Source organism: Phyllobates terribilis, unplaced genomic scaffold (genome assembly GCF_046119375.1).
Source record: "Phyllobates terribilis strain yellow unplaced genomic scaffold, ASM4611937v1 Scaffold_5__5_contigs__length_657084704, whole genome shotgun sequence".
NCBI lineage: Eukaryota > Metazoa > Chordata > Amphibia > Anura > Dendrobatidae > Phyllobates > Phyllobates terribilis.
This window is the reverse complement of record NW_027362765.1, coordinates 486,265,255-486,280,717: the sequence shown is the minus strand read 5'-3', so window position 1 is coordinate 486,280,717 and position 15,463 is coordinate 486,265,255. Positions and strand designations below refer to the sequence as shown.

Below are 15,463 nucleotides of genomic sequence, written 5' to 3'. Positions count from 1 at the left end.
GGACACATACTGTATATAGAGACGCTATGCCAGGACACATACTGTATATAGAGACGCTATGCCAGGTCTCATACTGTATATAGAGACGCTATGCCAGGTCACATACTGTATATAGAGACGCTATGCCAGGTCACATACTGTATATAGAGACGCTATGCCAGGTCTCATACTGTATATAGAGACGCTATGCCAGGTCACATACTGTATATAGAGACGCTATGCCAGGTCACATACGGTATATAGAGATGCTATGCAAGGTCACATACGGTATATAGAGATGCTATATGAGGTCTCATACGGTATACAGAGATGCTGTGCGATGTCTCATACGGTATTTTGAGAAGTTAGGTGCATGTTCACACTGTATATAGATCGCTACGCAGGTTCTCGACCTCAATATAGGGCACTATGTAGGGGCTCATATTGTATATAGGAGGTTGGGTGCGGGCTCACACTGTATATAGGGGACTATGTGGGAGCTCATACTGTATATAATTGGGCTGTGGCTGTGTGGGGGCCCATACTGTATAAAGGGGGCTGTGTGGTGGCTCATACGGAATATAGGTCGATGTTGGCATACTTAATTCTACTCAATATTATGTGATACAATAAATATAAAATTATGATTAATTTATTAATATTGAGCAGAATTAATTTCAGCCTATTGGTTCGGCTTCCACAACAGTCACGGTCTCTCATGTGTCCCGAGGGGAAAATTAATTGCCCACCCCTAGTCTAGATTGTAAGTTCTCAACCAGTGGTAAGTATAGGGGGCATACTCCCACTGTGCTAATACAGTGCTTTTAATGATCAGCACAAAGTATAATCATAACCTTCTTGTACATTAGGGGGTTTTGTATCCCAGGGAAAACTTTTGTCAAGCAGTGCAGCTTGCCGAATAACAGTCTGCAATATGCACACGGTAATACACACACTGTTGTGATTAAGCTATGCCCATGTCACCTTCCCGAAGTATGCAAAAATGTTCTATTGCGAGAAGCGGATAGGACTATAGTTGGCATTTGACCGCAAGTATGTAAGTCGCATGCCTGCAGTCATGTGATGACTATTTAAACCGGCATGCAGAGAAAAATCCTGACAGTATTTATATTACAAGCCCTTAGTATTTGGGAAGCTGCATGGTTTGCCGAAGTTTTGCCCTTTTAGGCCTCATTCACACGTCTGTGTTTAAAAGTGAAAAAATTGTACTGGTGTCATCAGTTTATCCATTTTTGCCATCAGTCTGGTCATCAGTGTTTTTCACAGATGGATAAAGAAATAAATAAAATTACAAAGCTTTTCCAACACTTTGCAATGTTAAACACTTACAGTACACAGACAGCAGATGGAAAGCACATAGATGCCATCCGTGTGCTGTACGTGTTTTTCACGGACCCATAGACTTGTATTGGTCCTTGTCATCTGTGCTGCTGGAAAAAACTACCATGTTTCTGTGAGTTTTGCACGGACACAAAGTCTGAGAACACGGACATGTGAACAGTACCATGGATTATAATGGGTATGTGTTGTATCTGTGAAACATACAGATACCACAAGTACGTGAAACACGGACGTCTGAATGAGGCCTTGATTTAATTTCTCTAAGCAGAAAGCACTACTCGGCCTAGGCTCCATTAATGCCATGTCTTCCTTTCTTACAGATATATGCTTCTGGAGTATTTTCAATATAAACTACCAACACACAGCACTGCATTGTAGTCATATAGTGACATACTGTATGTCTCCAATTTTACAAAACGTATCCAGAGCATTATATTTCCATCGGACCACTGTATAGAAAAAAAATACAGTCTACTATGCTTTCCTCTACAGTTAAAAAAAAAGTATGTTGGTGAATACCTGTCTCTGTGCATGGCGGCTTATGGATTTGCTTTTCAAGCCAAATGTCGAAAGTAAGAAAAAAATGAAATGTGAACCCAGCTAAGGTAATGCTGAGCAATGCAGCTCCACTAATGGCACGTGTAATTAATCCATGCCTGGTGTCTGCCAATAAATATCATGCTATTAAGGTATAATCACAGGTTTAAGCCAAGAGAAACAATGTAATTAGGTATCAGTATAAGCTATGTTATCCAAATGTGGAAAGTAAAAAAAGAATGTGTAATCTAGTAACAGGAAAAAGCAAAACAGTTAGGAAGTAATCTAAACAGCATTATAAGAGACATTACACCCCATGGTTAGGACAAGAAAACAGCTGCCGGAAACACGGAAATACCTTTTACTTTCAGCGACCGCATTGTCTAAATGCTGGAAGATATGCTGGAACAGGTTACAGCTGGAGCGGCTGTTGATATCAAATCCATAGCCCCGCTTCCAATATTGCTTCAGGTCATTGAGGTATTCCAGTATCTACGAGTGATAAAGAGAGAGACAGGATGGGTAAGCGCAACACGTACAGAAGGCAATACAGCAATATTGGAATATGTCAACTCCATGGCTAGCGACCATGCGAAAGCAAGCAGCTGCACAATAGTGAGGAGCCGTGCAAGCAGGAGTCAACCAGGGATCCATCCATGGAGGGTGCTCTAATAGCAGTCACTACCGGACCCTAACAAACCATAGCACATGGTGGCTAGGAGCCCAGTTACAGTCCAAGAGGGTCAAACACAACTCCGACCCCACTAATCAGTGGTGGATGACGAGCTCTACTGAGAGCCTTTTCAATGACAACATCTCAGCAAGGATACAAGTGCTGTTCACGTTTGTGCCATTATTTCTGGCTTACGGCAATAAATGTATTAAACACCTTCCATAAACACTTAGATTTCAGCCCCATTGTGATAGCAATAAAAAAATTGCTTTCTTATTGTAAATTGTGAACATGTTCCTACTTCCGTTGTAAACCTCGCATTTGACTAGTATTGTTGTATCGTACAACAAGGGTCGGAGTTTCTGATAACTACAATCCTGTGAAGAAACATTTCAACATAATGTTGCATCAGTCCAAAAATACAAAACCATCAGCACACAGCAAATGTAACCAACAACCCTAAGAGTATGTGCACACACATGGGGCAGCACGGCGGCTCAGTGGTTAGCACTGTAGCCTGGCAGCGCTGGGGTCCTGGGTTCAAATCCCACCAAGGACAACATCGGCAAGGAGTTTGTATGTTCTCCCCGTGATTGCGTGGGTTTCTTCCAGGTTCTCCGGTTTCCTCCCACACTCCAAAGACATACTGATAGGGAAAGTAGATTGTGAGCCCCAATAGGGACAGTGATGATAATGTATGTAAAGCGCTGTGGAATTAATGGCACTATATAAAAATAAAGATTATTATTATTACATCAGGGCCAGATTCATCAAACCTTTTAAAGCCTGAAAAAGTGCTAAAAAAATGCCAAAAAGAATGAACATATGCAAAGCAGTATGTGATCTGAATACTCTGCAGGAGGCTTCCAATAGGAAGTTACCTGATCTTATATATAAAATGTACAAGACGTGTGCACGAACCCTAGAATCCCTTTCATACAGGCACATTTCTGCCTATAAAGACCCCTGACTTACAAGGTAACTCAGCACTCATATACAAGAACCAATACAAGCTTTATGGGGACAGAGCAATCATTAAAGGGGTTTTCTACCCATCTTTTTAAATTAACATATGGACTGAATGTGATAAAAATATACAGAACATATACCCATCAATCCTCTGTTTCAGGTCCACTGCTGGTCTCATCTTCTTCTTTTTGTCTGACCCAATTGGTGGATGACTGATGTGGATGCAACACCAACTGGCTGCAGCGGTCAAACGCTCAGAGGATCAATGGGTAAGTGCAATTTTTTAAATAGCACACTCAGGCAATGTGCAGCTGACAACTAAGGACTGTTTATCTGGGCCCTACAATCAATCAGCTGACAAATGATCATTTTTCTTGTTTGTTGGCTGACTATGGGCAGATGATCAGGAACGAGCATTCTTATGAACGGTCGTAAGAAAGGGCCTTTAGGCTATGTTCACACAATGCATATTTTTGCGCGCGCTTTTTCAAAATACACAATGTGCCTCGTGTCTGCCAGCAAAGTGAATGGGAAATTCACTTTGCCGTTCAGACACTGTGTAATTTTACGCAGCGCGAAAGAGCAGCTGTGTAAAGAATTGACATGTCAATTCTTTACGCACTGCGGCCTGCGCTTTCTCCCATATTGTGCCCATTATAAGCGATGGAATTACGCAGTGGTGTTCACACACTGCGTAATTCCAGCGCTTTTTTACGAAGGTGCAGGAGAAATGAAGGATGTGACGTCACACGGGGGCAGCCCTAGGGAAAACAGGAACCAGAAATCCCACTATTTTGGGATTCTTTATTCCTGGTTCCCCGCCGCTGATGTTTCCCTTTACAGAACCATTGGGAATGTACAGCCACTCCCAACAATGCCATCCTCTTCCTCTCCTGCTGCAGTGACTGCAACACCAACCGTGCCTGCAGCTATCCCCAGTGCTGTGCTGAGCACTACGCCCCCAATGCCAGAATGCAACTCAACCTCGGTGACAATGACAACAGAGTGTCAATCACCGACTAGTGACAGCACCCTCTCAAGTCCGGTCCCCGAAAACCTTGCTGAAACGCTGCGTAAAAAAACGCAGCAAAAAACGCAGTGAATGTAGGTGTTTTATTTACCTGCGTAAAAATACGCAGGTAAAAACTGCAGGAAAATACCCGCGCGTAAAAAAAGCAGCAAATACGCTGTGTGTGAACGTAGCCTTATACCGATTCATCAGATCGGTCAGCTTCCCAAACTCCGGCTGAGGATGGGGTAAAGCTGTAGCATCCCAGGCATACGCTTCAGGAAAAATACAGCATTACATGGTGAGCAGTCAGAGAATGGAAGCTAATACACCGGACAGGCGGGAGTTGTCACATTAGCTTTCAGAGGGGCCCGAGCATGGAACGCCCATCTATGACTGCCATATGTCCTAATGTGGCACAGACATTGGGCTTGTCTTTAAAAAAACAACTCCTTCAATATATAGATATGGATTTATATATTCATGAAACACCATACAATGTAGACCAATCCTAGTTATTTAACCCTTACACAAGTGTTGAAAAGTGAGATATCCCCCAGTACCTTCAGCACGCCAGTCTTGATAAGGAGGGAGTGCTGGAGTAGGACGCTCCTGATTCATTAAGAGATGTGCACTACTTCATCAATCAGTAGCATCAGACAACCTGCACCTTGTCACGAATCCTACTCATCATGAATTTGACGCCTATCACACCCCTGTCCCAGTCACGTTCCACCTACTTTGTCAGAGCTGGACAAAAATAGTGTGAGAACGCCAAAAAGCTGAAAAGTTTAGCACAACCTCGAGTTGTGCCAAAATTGTGTGAGTTTTCAAAGCTTTTAACCGCACAATACTGGCGTAAAAGCTTCAATGAATTGGGCCTATTGTCTTTTTTTTTTTAGCTATATCAAACAGGACTTTATAAAATGATCATGATTGTTCTATTGTAATATGGATATGCTTATGTTCTGTAACAATTGATGAATAATTATATTTTTTGTACATGCATATTGTGGATCACATTTTGTTACTCTGGATGCAAATCTGTTTGTTTTTATTTTTGTCTCAATACAGGCACTCCCTAATTTATATGTTTTATCTTTTGTATCAATCAAGAAATTACTCCTTTAAACTAAATGTATGAGTGAGGACCCTTTTTGCTCTCTGTAGGTTATTATGTATAGAAGATGTCGATACATCCAGCCCCACTGATCTGATACTAATGGTATATCCTAATAATAAAATAATATACTATTAATCTCACAGTCTCATAAAACATCTTTAACCCCTTCATGACCAGGCTATTCTCCATTTGTTTTTTTTTTCCTCCTCTTCTTCAAAAAGCCATAACTTTTTCATTTTTCATCCACAAGGCCATAGGAGGTCTTGTTTTTCGCATGCATTTTATCATGTGATGCACTGGAAGGCCACGGCCCCACTATCAGTATTTGGTCAGTATTTTTTCTCAGGAGTGGGAGCCAAAACCAGGTGAGGAACAATCAGAGAAAAGGTATAATAGAAACAAGTCACCAATTCTGCATTTATCACCCACTCCTGGTTTTGGCTCCCACTCCTGAGAAAAAATACAAAATACTGACCGAATACTGATAGCGGGGCCGTGGCCGAAAGAGGGAAAAGAACTCCACGTACGTTGAAATTGCAAAAAAAAAGAGCAATTATATAAATTTATTTTTTTATATACCATGTTCACTATACAGTAAAACCTAACAATATGTTTCTCCAGGTCAGTAAGATTACACAGATAAAAAAACAAAACAAACAAAACTATAAAATGTTTGTTCAGTGTTGAAAAAAATTCGCAGAAATTTTTTTTTCCCCAAGACCCGCAACAATTTCAATTTTCGGGATATAGGGCTTTGTGAGGGTTTTTTTTTTTTTTTGCGCCCTGAGCTGACATTTTTACACATACCATTTTGGGGTAGATACAATGTTTTGATGGCTTCTTATTGCATTTTATTGCAACGTTGCTCCGGCCAAAAAGACATAATTCTGGCGTTTTGATCTTTTTTCTCATTACACCGCTTACCGATTGGATTAATTTATTTTATATTTTGATAGATTGGACTTTTTTGAATGTGGCAATACCAAATATGTGCATTTTTTTTTGTTTTATTTTTAATAGGATAAAGTGGGGAGAGCAATTTGAACTTTATTTTTTTTTCCCCTCACTTTTTACTGTACTGGTTAGTCCCGTTAGGGGACTTGAAGCTGGTTTATTTGATTAATTGTATTATACATAGCAGTGTATCAGCACTGTTATTTATAGCTAAAATCATGATCTCCTATGAACGTCAGCTAAACGCTAGCTTTCATAAGAGTGTCATAGTGACAGACATGGAGGTCTTCAGCAGACCCCCCCCGGCTGTTATGGAAACCCACTGGCGCCCCATGATCATGGCGCGCCGATGTGTACGTGAAATGACGCGCCCCCCTGCAAGAGCGTGTTAAATGCTGCAGTCAGGGATCAACAGCGTCTTTAACATGTTAACAGCCACGGGCTCACCTCCATTCCACCGGCAGTGGTTAGAGGCAGATGATGGCTAAATACCTCAGCCATCATCTGCCAGGAAAGATGTGGGCTCAGTGTGTGACACGCCATATGACATAAATGTACGTTAGAGAAATGTATATATGGCTTCAATGGAGCACAGCTCTATAATATTCATATACAATCGCACAGTATTAGTACCAGTCTGGTACTAGTCACTGCGGTGTAACATACCTTGGCATCTTCCTCATCAAACAGCCTACACCAGGGAGAGTTCGCCACACTGTTGATGGCGAGTTCAAATGAGCAGGTAAAAAAGGCCACTTGTATCAAATCTGTAATAAAGTAATAAAGACATTTATGTTGTGACAGAAGTGGGGAAGTAAAGCACAGTAAGAGACAAATGGATTTTTCTCTGTCATTTTATATGGGCAGTTCTGAAGCTGTAATGCTAAACTGAAATACTAAAGGGGTTGTATGCTTTGGGTGCTTTATGTTGAAGGATAAACAAGAAAATAATGACTATCAGCAATCGGCTGTAATCTGCAATGAATTCTAAAGTGTTTAATTCTCCTGCAGTGCCCCCGCAGGTGACATGGAGACAATGCAGGCCACCTTAAATCAATGAACTGTCCATGTAGTGCACATGAGTTGGGTTCTGAAGATAGGGGGGGGGACTCTCTTTGTCAGGAATGGACACAAAGAAGAGGGCCTCTGTGCAAGAACAGTATATGGAGCCTTTACGGCCCAATAATGTGTCTGTGACAGAACGTACTTGCTGCTTTGGAGGTGGATGTGGGTACCTACCTCTTGAGCACCTGTGAGACCAATGATATGTCCACACCAGCTCACTGTAGATGCTCTATATTTCCCCCCATTTCCTACATCTAAAATCTAAGGGTATTTGGAAAATTTTTTTTTTTTTCTTTAAGAAAATGAAAAAAAACTTTAAAATGAGCTACACCAGCCTGCAGACAAAACAACAGATTAACAGTCCCCACTTGTGGTAAGTCTTTAACAATCCAGTATCCAGGGATGAAAATTGGCCATACTCTCAATACCTTATATATCTTCCTTAATATGTAAAAAATAGAATTAGACTTACCGGTAATTCGGTTTCTAAGACCCTCCACGACAGCACACCTGGAGATAGCCTCCCCATCCTAATTAAGGACAGGAAAACAAGAGGTTAAATAGCCCCTCTCCACTACCATCCCCAGTGTTTTCAAAGGACCACACAGTATGAATGCTCTAAATATTTTATGAACACTAAGGATTTTTCCATCAATAAGGAAAGGGTGGGAATTACCCATGCTGTCGTGGAGGGTTTAGAAATTACCGGTAAGTCTAATTCTATTTTCTCCAATCCCCTCCACGACAGCACACCTGGAGTAATACCAAAGAATGAATCTTAGGGAGAGACAACAGCCTGAAGGACTTTCCTTTCAAATGCTAAGTCGCTATTTGATATTACATCTAGTCTATAATGTTTAGCAAAGGTATGGACAGACGACCACGTAGCTGCCCTGCAAATCTGCTCGATGGATGCACTAGCTTTTTCCGCTCAGGAGACCGACATAGCTCTAGTAGAATGAGCTTTCAAGGATTCTGGAGGAGGCAAATCTTGAACTATGTATGTTTCACAAATTGCTTTCTTAATCCAATTTGCTTGCGTATTTTTTGCAATTTTCTTCCCTTTATTGGTGCCTCCATATTGAACAAATAGGTTCTGATCCTTCCTCCAAGTTTCAGTCTCACTCAAGTAGCGGATTATAGTCCTTCTTATGTCCAACGGGTGGAATTCTTCTTCCTTGCTATTTGATGGATTTTGACAGAATGACGGAAGAATTATGGGCTGAGACATATGAAAATCAGACGACACCTTGGGAAGAAAAGAAAGTTCCAACTGGAGGATGATCCTGTCCTCCAAAATACGACAATAAGGCTCTCTGATAGACAGGGCTTGGATTTCACCCCCTCTCCAGGCTGTAGTCAGAGCTATAAGCAATGCCGCTTTCCAAGACAATTTGTCTATGTGTGCCTCAGCTATTGGCTCGAAAGGATGCATAGTTAGGCCTCTAAGAACTATGTTGAGATCCCAAGGTGGAACTATTTTAGCTCTTGTTGGATTCATCCGAGAAGCAGCTATCATGAATCTCTTAATCCATCTGTTCTGGGCCAAAGCAGTATCAAAATAGGAGCTTAAAGCCGAGACTTGGACCTTCAGTGTGCTTGGTCTTAATCCTTTAGACAGACCGTCTGTAGGAAATCCAAGATTCTGGCCACGTCAGGCCGAAAAGGATCTAATGGACGAGGATCATACCACAGCTTGAAAACTTTCCAGATTTTTTCATAGATGGAATTAGTGACCTGTTTTTTGCTTTTCTGCAGTGTATGGATCACCTGTACTGAGAAGCCTCTGGCTTTTAAGAGGACGGTCTCAGAAGCCAAGCCGCTAGAGACAAATTCTGAGGGGCCGGATGGTAGATCGGACCCTGATGCAGCAGATCGTAGATTTGAGGAAGCATCAATGGATCCTCCATTTTTAGACTGGTCAATGTTCCGAACCATGCTCTTTTTGGCCACATTGGAGCTATTAGGATCATCTTGACCCCTTCCGACCTGATTTTTTGTAAGGTCCTTGGTATTAACGGAATCGGGGGAAAGGCATAAGCGAGCCCGACTTCCCAAGGGTGAGCAAATGCATCTATCCCTGTTGCTGAATCCTCGGGGTCCAAGGAGAAAAAGGCTCTTACTTTTGTGTTTCTCTGGTTAGCAAACAGGTCCACATCTGGGTATCCCCACTTTTAAACAATCATCTGAAATAACTTCGAGTTCAGACTCCACTCCCCTGGATGAATGTCTTTCCTGCTCAACACATCTGCCTGATAGTTGTCGGAGCCCCTCAGGTGCAGAGCCGACAAGGATAGTAGATGATGCTCCGCCCAGTGGAAGATCCTTTCTGAGATCATCTGCAATATCCTGTTTCTTGTACTTCCCTGATATCTCAAGTGGGCTACAGTTGTCATATTGTCCGAGTAGACTCTGACATGTGACCCCTAAAGCAGAGAATTGGAATCCCATAGGGTTTCCTCCACCGCTTTCAGTTCTCTTAGGTTCGAGGACTGCTCTGCTATTTTTTGTGACCAGACCCCTTGGAAGGCCACGTGGGAGACTACTGCTCCCCATCCCCTTTGGCTTGCGTCTGTCTTGACCAATAACCAGGGAAGTTGAATCCATACTGAACCTTTCTCCAGATTTTCTGGACAGAGCCACCACCTTAAAGATACTTTCACCTTCTCTGGCAGATGAATCCAGCTGGAGAGGGAACTTGGAGATCTGTCCCAACAGGAAAGGATGTAGTTTTGAAGGACCCTTGAATGCGCTTGAGCCCAAGATACCGCTTGAATAGATGAGGTCATGGACCCGAGGACGGACATGGCGAATCTTATTGACACTCTGCTCCGGTTCTTCAGTGCATAAAGTTTCGACCGTAACTGAATCTGCTTCTCTTTTGTCAGAAAAGAGGCTTGCTGCTGAGAATGCAGGAGAATTCCCAAGAAGGTCTTCCTAGTGGAGGGAATCAGATCTGACTTCTTGTAGTTTATCAACCCTCGGCCATGATCTTTGTAAACAGACGGGGTGCCAATGAAATTCCGAAAGGGGGTACATTGAATTGAAAATGAAGTACCTCTTGGTTCTGACTTACAGCAAATCTGAGAAATTTTCTGTAGGCCGGATGAATTGGCACATGGTAGTATGCCTCTTGCAGGTCTACTGTTGCTATGACAAATCCTTTCCCAATTAACGGAATCGTGGACCTTATCGACTCCATCTTGAACCTTCTGTATTTCACATATTGGTTGAGATGTTTTAGATTGAGGAATATCCTGTAAGAACCTGAAACCTTTTTTAACAGAAACACGCGAGAATAATGACCTTCTCCCTGTTCCATGCGAGGCACTGGTGAAATAACTCCTGAGTTTTGAAGATTCTGAAAACCTGACATTAGGAACTTGTGTAATCTTGTCGATAGTAAAGACGTTACTTCTATCCTTCTTGGAGGGTAGATAGCAAAGTCTATTTCGGCTCCTACCGTCACCATGTCCAGGATCTTCCTGTCTGAAGATATTAGATGCGATTGAGGAAGGAAGCTTTCAATTCTGCCTCCTACCTTCTTGGCATCATTGTCTGTCTTGCCTAGAACCTTGAAAGATATTCCTTCCTCTTCCCCCTTTTGGGTAACTCCAGCGACCGGTTTTACCCTTGCCTCTGTACTGAAATGCTTGCTGCTGTTGTTGAGGGGGAAGAAATGGTCTCTTCCTGAAGTTTCTTGGATTCTTCGGCTCTGGCAGAGACTTCTTCTTGTCGGATGCTTTCTCCAACAACTCATCCAGGACTGCTCCAAACATATACTCTCCTTTAAACGGGATGGAACAAAGCTTAGCTTTTGATGCGCTGTCCCCACTCCGCATCTTCAACCATAGAACTCTTCTTGTAGAATTAGATAAGGCCGCCGATCTACACAAGTCAAAGCAATATTCGTCTTCAGTGAAGCCGCCGATGTTTCCCATGTCTTCCTTAGCAGTCTGTCCATCTTCCTATCCATAGGATCCTTGAGCTGGGACGAGTCTTCAAAGGGAAGGGTTGTTTTCTTCGCTACCCTTGCCACTTGCACATCAACCTTAGGAACTTCCGTCCATAGTTTAGCTGCATTTTCATCGAGAGGGAATCTATCCTTCATTTCTCCTGCAACACTAAGCCTTTTTTCAGGTGATTCCCATTCATCCAAAATTAGACTCCGAATGTTGTCATGCACCGGGAACACTAACTTCTTCTTGGATTTCAGACCCCCAAACATCTCGTCCTGAACTGTACGAGTTTTCTTCTCCTCTTCCACCTGCATAATGTCTCTCACCTGCGACAACAATTCTTCTATATTCTCGGCAGAAAAGTAATATTTCCTATTTTCCTCATGATCTTCACTTAGGACCCCTTCCTCTGGTTCCTCCATAGATCCCAATTCTTCTGAATCAGAGGTATCCCTAACCGTATACTTTCTCCTTTTTGGTGGAGATGGACCCTCAGCTCTGGCTTGCGAGAATGACTGTGAGAAATAGGCTAGGGAGGATTGTATTTCCTGCCGAACCATTCCCCTGACTTCTTCCATAAGGGAAGGCTGTTCTACCTTCACAATGCTGTTAGTACATTTCTGGCATAGGGGTTTCTTATGCCCTGAAGCAAGCTTTTTCCTACAGATGGCACATTTGCGAACTGTAGTATTTTCTCCCACTCTCGGTGAAGGATCCTTGTCTCCCTAAAATTAAAAAAGGGGAGATTTAAAATATATTTGGGATCCTGTTCAAAAGAGAGTGGGGAATAACCTTGGACCTAGTACTTACTGGGACCGGGTTAGCGCTGGGCTCTGCAGACGCAGGCTTTGGAACCACCTCCATAGTAGCAGAATATTCTGTCCTACCTTAATGGTGTCTTCTTATCTGAGTCTTTTATAGAGGAGACCGAGATCCAGCGCCAAATTTCCACCTATCCGGTGAAAGATCCTGCATTCCTGGGCAAACCACGGCTTTCCAGTTTGAATTTCACGCCACAGCCCCATGCGTTCCACGGTGGAAAGCACCGGAAGTGATGTCCCGCAGGCCGATAACCTGACTTCTGGCGCGCCGAAACGCTGCCATGGAGGACAGAGGAGACTCCGGCTGGGGAGCAACAGGAGGCCCCCAGCCCCCATTCAGCTTTACCCGTAGGCGCAGGCAAGTGAGGGGGTCCCGCTCCTAAGGGAAACGGGAGCTGCCAGGGAAGGGAGGCCGGAGGCAAATGCTCCCTGCAGCCCGGCCAGGTAAATTTAATAGGGCCCTACTCGCCGGCCGCAGGCACCCCCAGGTAACCTCTTCATCCCATAGGGACAGGAAAACAATGGGGGTGGTAGCGGGGAGGGGCTATTTAACCTCTTGTTTTCCTGTCCCTAATTAGGATGGGGAGGCTACCTCCGGGTGTGCTGTAGTGGAGGGGATCGGAGAAATATCTAGTGTAATAATTGATGTATCTGTCATCAGAAATCACAGTTTTAGATAGGAAAACACAGTTATGGGATGTATTAAGAGAAGCATAGAGTTTAGATCATGTGAAGTCATTATCCCCCTCTACTCCTCCTTGGTCAGACCTCATCTGGAATACTGTGTCCAGTTCTGGGCACCACATTTTAAAAAAGACATCGAAAAACTGGAGCAAATTCAGAGAAGAGCTACCAGGATGGTGAGCGGACTGCAAACTATGTTCTACGAGGAAAGGTTAAAGGATCTGGGGATGTTTAGCTTGTAAAAAAAAGAAGGCTAAGAGGAGACTTAATAGCTTTCTACAAATATCTGAAGGGATGTCACAGTGTAGAGGGATCATCCTTATTCTCATTTTTTCATGGAAACATGAGAAGCAATGGGATGAAACTGAAAGGGAGAAGATACATATTAATTAATAGAAGAAACTTGAGTGAGGGCGATCAATGAGAGGAACAGACGGCCACCAGGTGGGGAATTCTCCTTCATTGGACGTCTCCAAACAGAGGCTGGACAGACATCTGTCTGAGATGGTTTAGTGACTCCTGCTTTGAGCAGGGGGTTGGACACGATGACCCCGGAGGTTCTTTCCAACTCTAACATTCTAGGATTCTATGATAGCAAACATTTGTTTTCCTATAATAGACGGAATGCTTTTTATTTCTCATTTGCTTCCTAAATGCAAAGTTAAGCATCTTTCTAAACATTCTTCGTTACAACTATCATTTTGCTGCTGAAATGTGTCTACAGGTGCATCTCACAAAATTAGAATATCAGTTAATTTATTTCAGTTCTTCAATACAAAAAGTGAAACTCATATTATAGAGTCATTGCAGAGTGATCTATTTCAAGTGTTTATTTCGGTTAATGTTGATGATTATGGCTTACAGCCAATGAAAACACAAAAGTCATTATCTCAGTAAATTAGAATACTTTATAACAACAGCTTGAAAAATGTTTTTAAAATCCGAAATGTATGTTCAGTAAATGCCCTCAATACTTGGTCGGGGCTCCTTTTGCATCAATTACTGCATCAATGCGGCGTGGCATGGAGGCGATCAGCCTGTGGCACTGCTGAGGTGTTATGGAAGCCCAGGTGGCTTTGATAGCAGCCTTCAGCTCGTCTGCATTGTTGGATCTGGTGTCTCTCATCTTCCTCTTGACAATACCCCATAGATCTTCCTCTTGACAATACCCCATAGATTCTCTATGGGGTTAAGGTCAGGCGAGTTTGCTGGCCAATCAAGCACAGTGATACTGTTGTGTGTAAACCAGGTATTGGTACTTTTGGCAGTGTGGACAGGTGCCAAGTCCTGCTGGAGAATGAAACTTCCATCTCCAAAAAGCTTGTCGGCAGAGGGAAGCATGAAGTGCTCTAAAATGTCCTGGTAGACGGCTGCGCTGAATTTGGTCTTGATAAAACACTGTGGACCTACACCAGCAGATGACATGGCTCCCCATACCATCACTGATTGTGGAAACTTCACACTAGACCTCAAGCAGCTTGGATTGTGGCCTCTCCACTCTTCCTCCAGACTCCGGGACCTTGATTTCCAAATGAAAATTGGAACTCTGGGACCTTGTGGAGTGTGTCAATGACTGCCTTCTGGACATCTGTCAAGTCAGAAGTCTTCCCCATGATTGCGGAGCCTACTGAAACAGACTAAGGGACCTTTTTAAAAGCTTCGGAAGCCTTTGCAGGTGTTTTTTGTTAATTATTCTAATTTACTGAGATAATGACTTTTGTGTTTTCATTGGCTGTAAGCCATAATCATCAACAGATATAAACACTTGAAATAGATCACTCTATTTGTAATGACTCTATATAATATATGAGTTTCAGTTTTTGTATTGAAAAAATGAAATAAATTAACTTTTTGATGATATTCTAATTTTGTGAGATGCAACTGTATAAAGGGGAATTTCCAATGGCTGATATTACTTCCGATTCTAAAGGTAACAACCCATCGTTCACGATATTAGTGTAATGTGATAAGGTTGAGCGACTGAACGATGTGTTCAAAAAGACTTGTTCTTCATGCATAAAATTGTTTAGGTTAGTTGAAAAATTCTTGTTCATCTTTTGAAGATTGTGTAATGTAAATGGAGATTGTTCGCTCGTTCAATGATTAGACCGGCAAAAAGAAGGAACAGAATGATCTTTATTCAACCATTTCATTCACGATTCTAAATCCTGTACAAAAACTCTTGTCTGACAGCGTTTACAGCTCGGGAGTTATAATCGCATGCTTCATCATTTAAACAGCTATCTGCTTGTGTAGATGAACCCTAGCTGAGAGGCCTGCAAAAATGTTACAAATCCATTAGAGCTCCTGGTCAGTTTGGATGGCTCT

At 42.6% G+C, this 15,463-nt stretch overlaps 1 protein-coding gene across 2 annotated transcripts in view; it reads right to left on the bottom strand.

Moving 5' to 3' along the window:
• The window catches only part of MINPP1 (multiple inositol-polyphosphate phosphatase 1), a 75,341-nt gene that overhangs the window by 52,784 nt on the left and 7,094 nt on the right, over positions 1-15,463 (bottom strand). For both annotated transcript variants that reach the window (XM_073685505.1, XM_073685504.1), the window contains exons 4-5: positions 7,273-7,373; positions 2,237-2,370 (exon numbers count right to left, since the gene is read on the bottom strand). In XM_073685505.1, the coding sequence (XP_073541606.1) occupies positions 2,237-2,370; positions 7,273-7,373 (235 nt within the window). The remainder of the gene's footprint in view (positions 1-2,236; positions 2,371-7,272; positions 7,374-15,463) is intronic.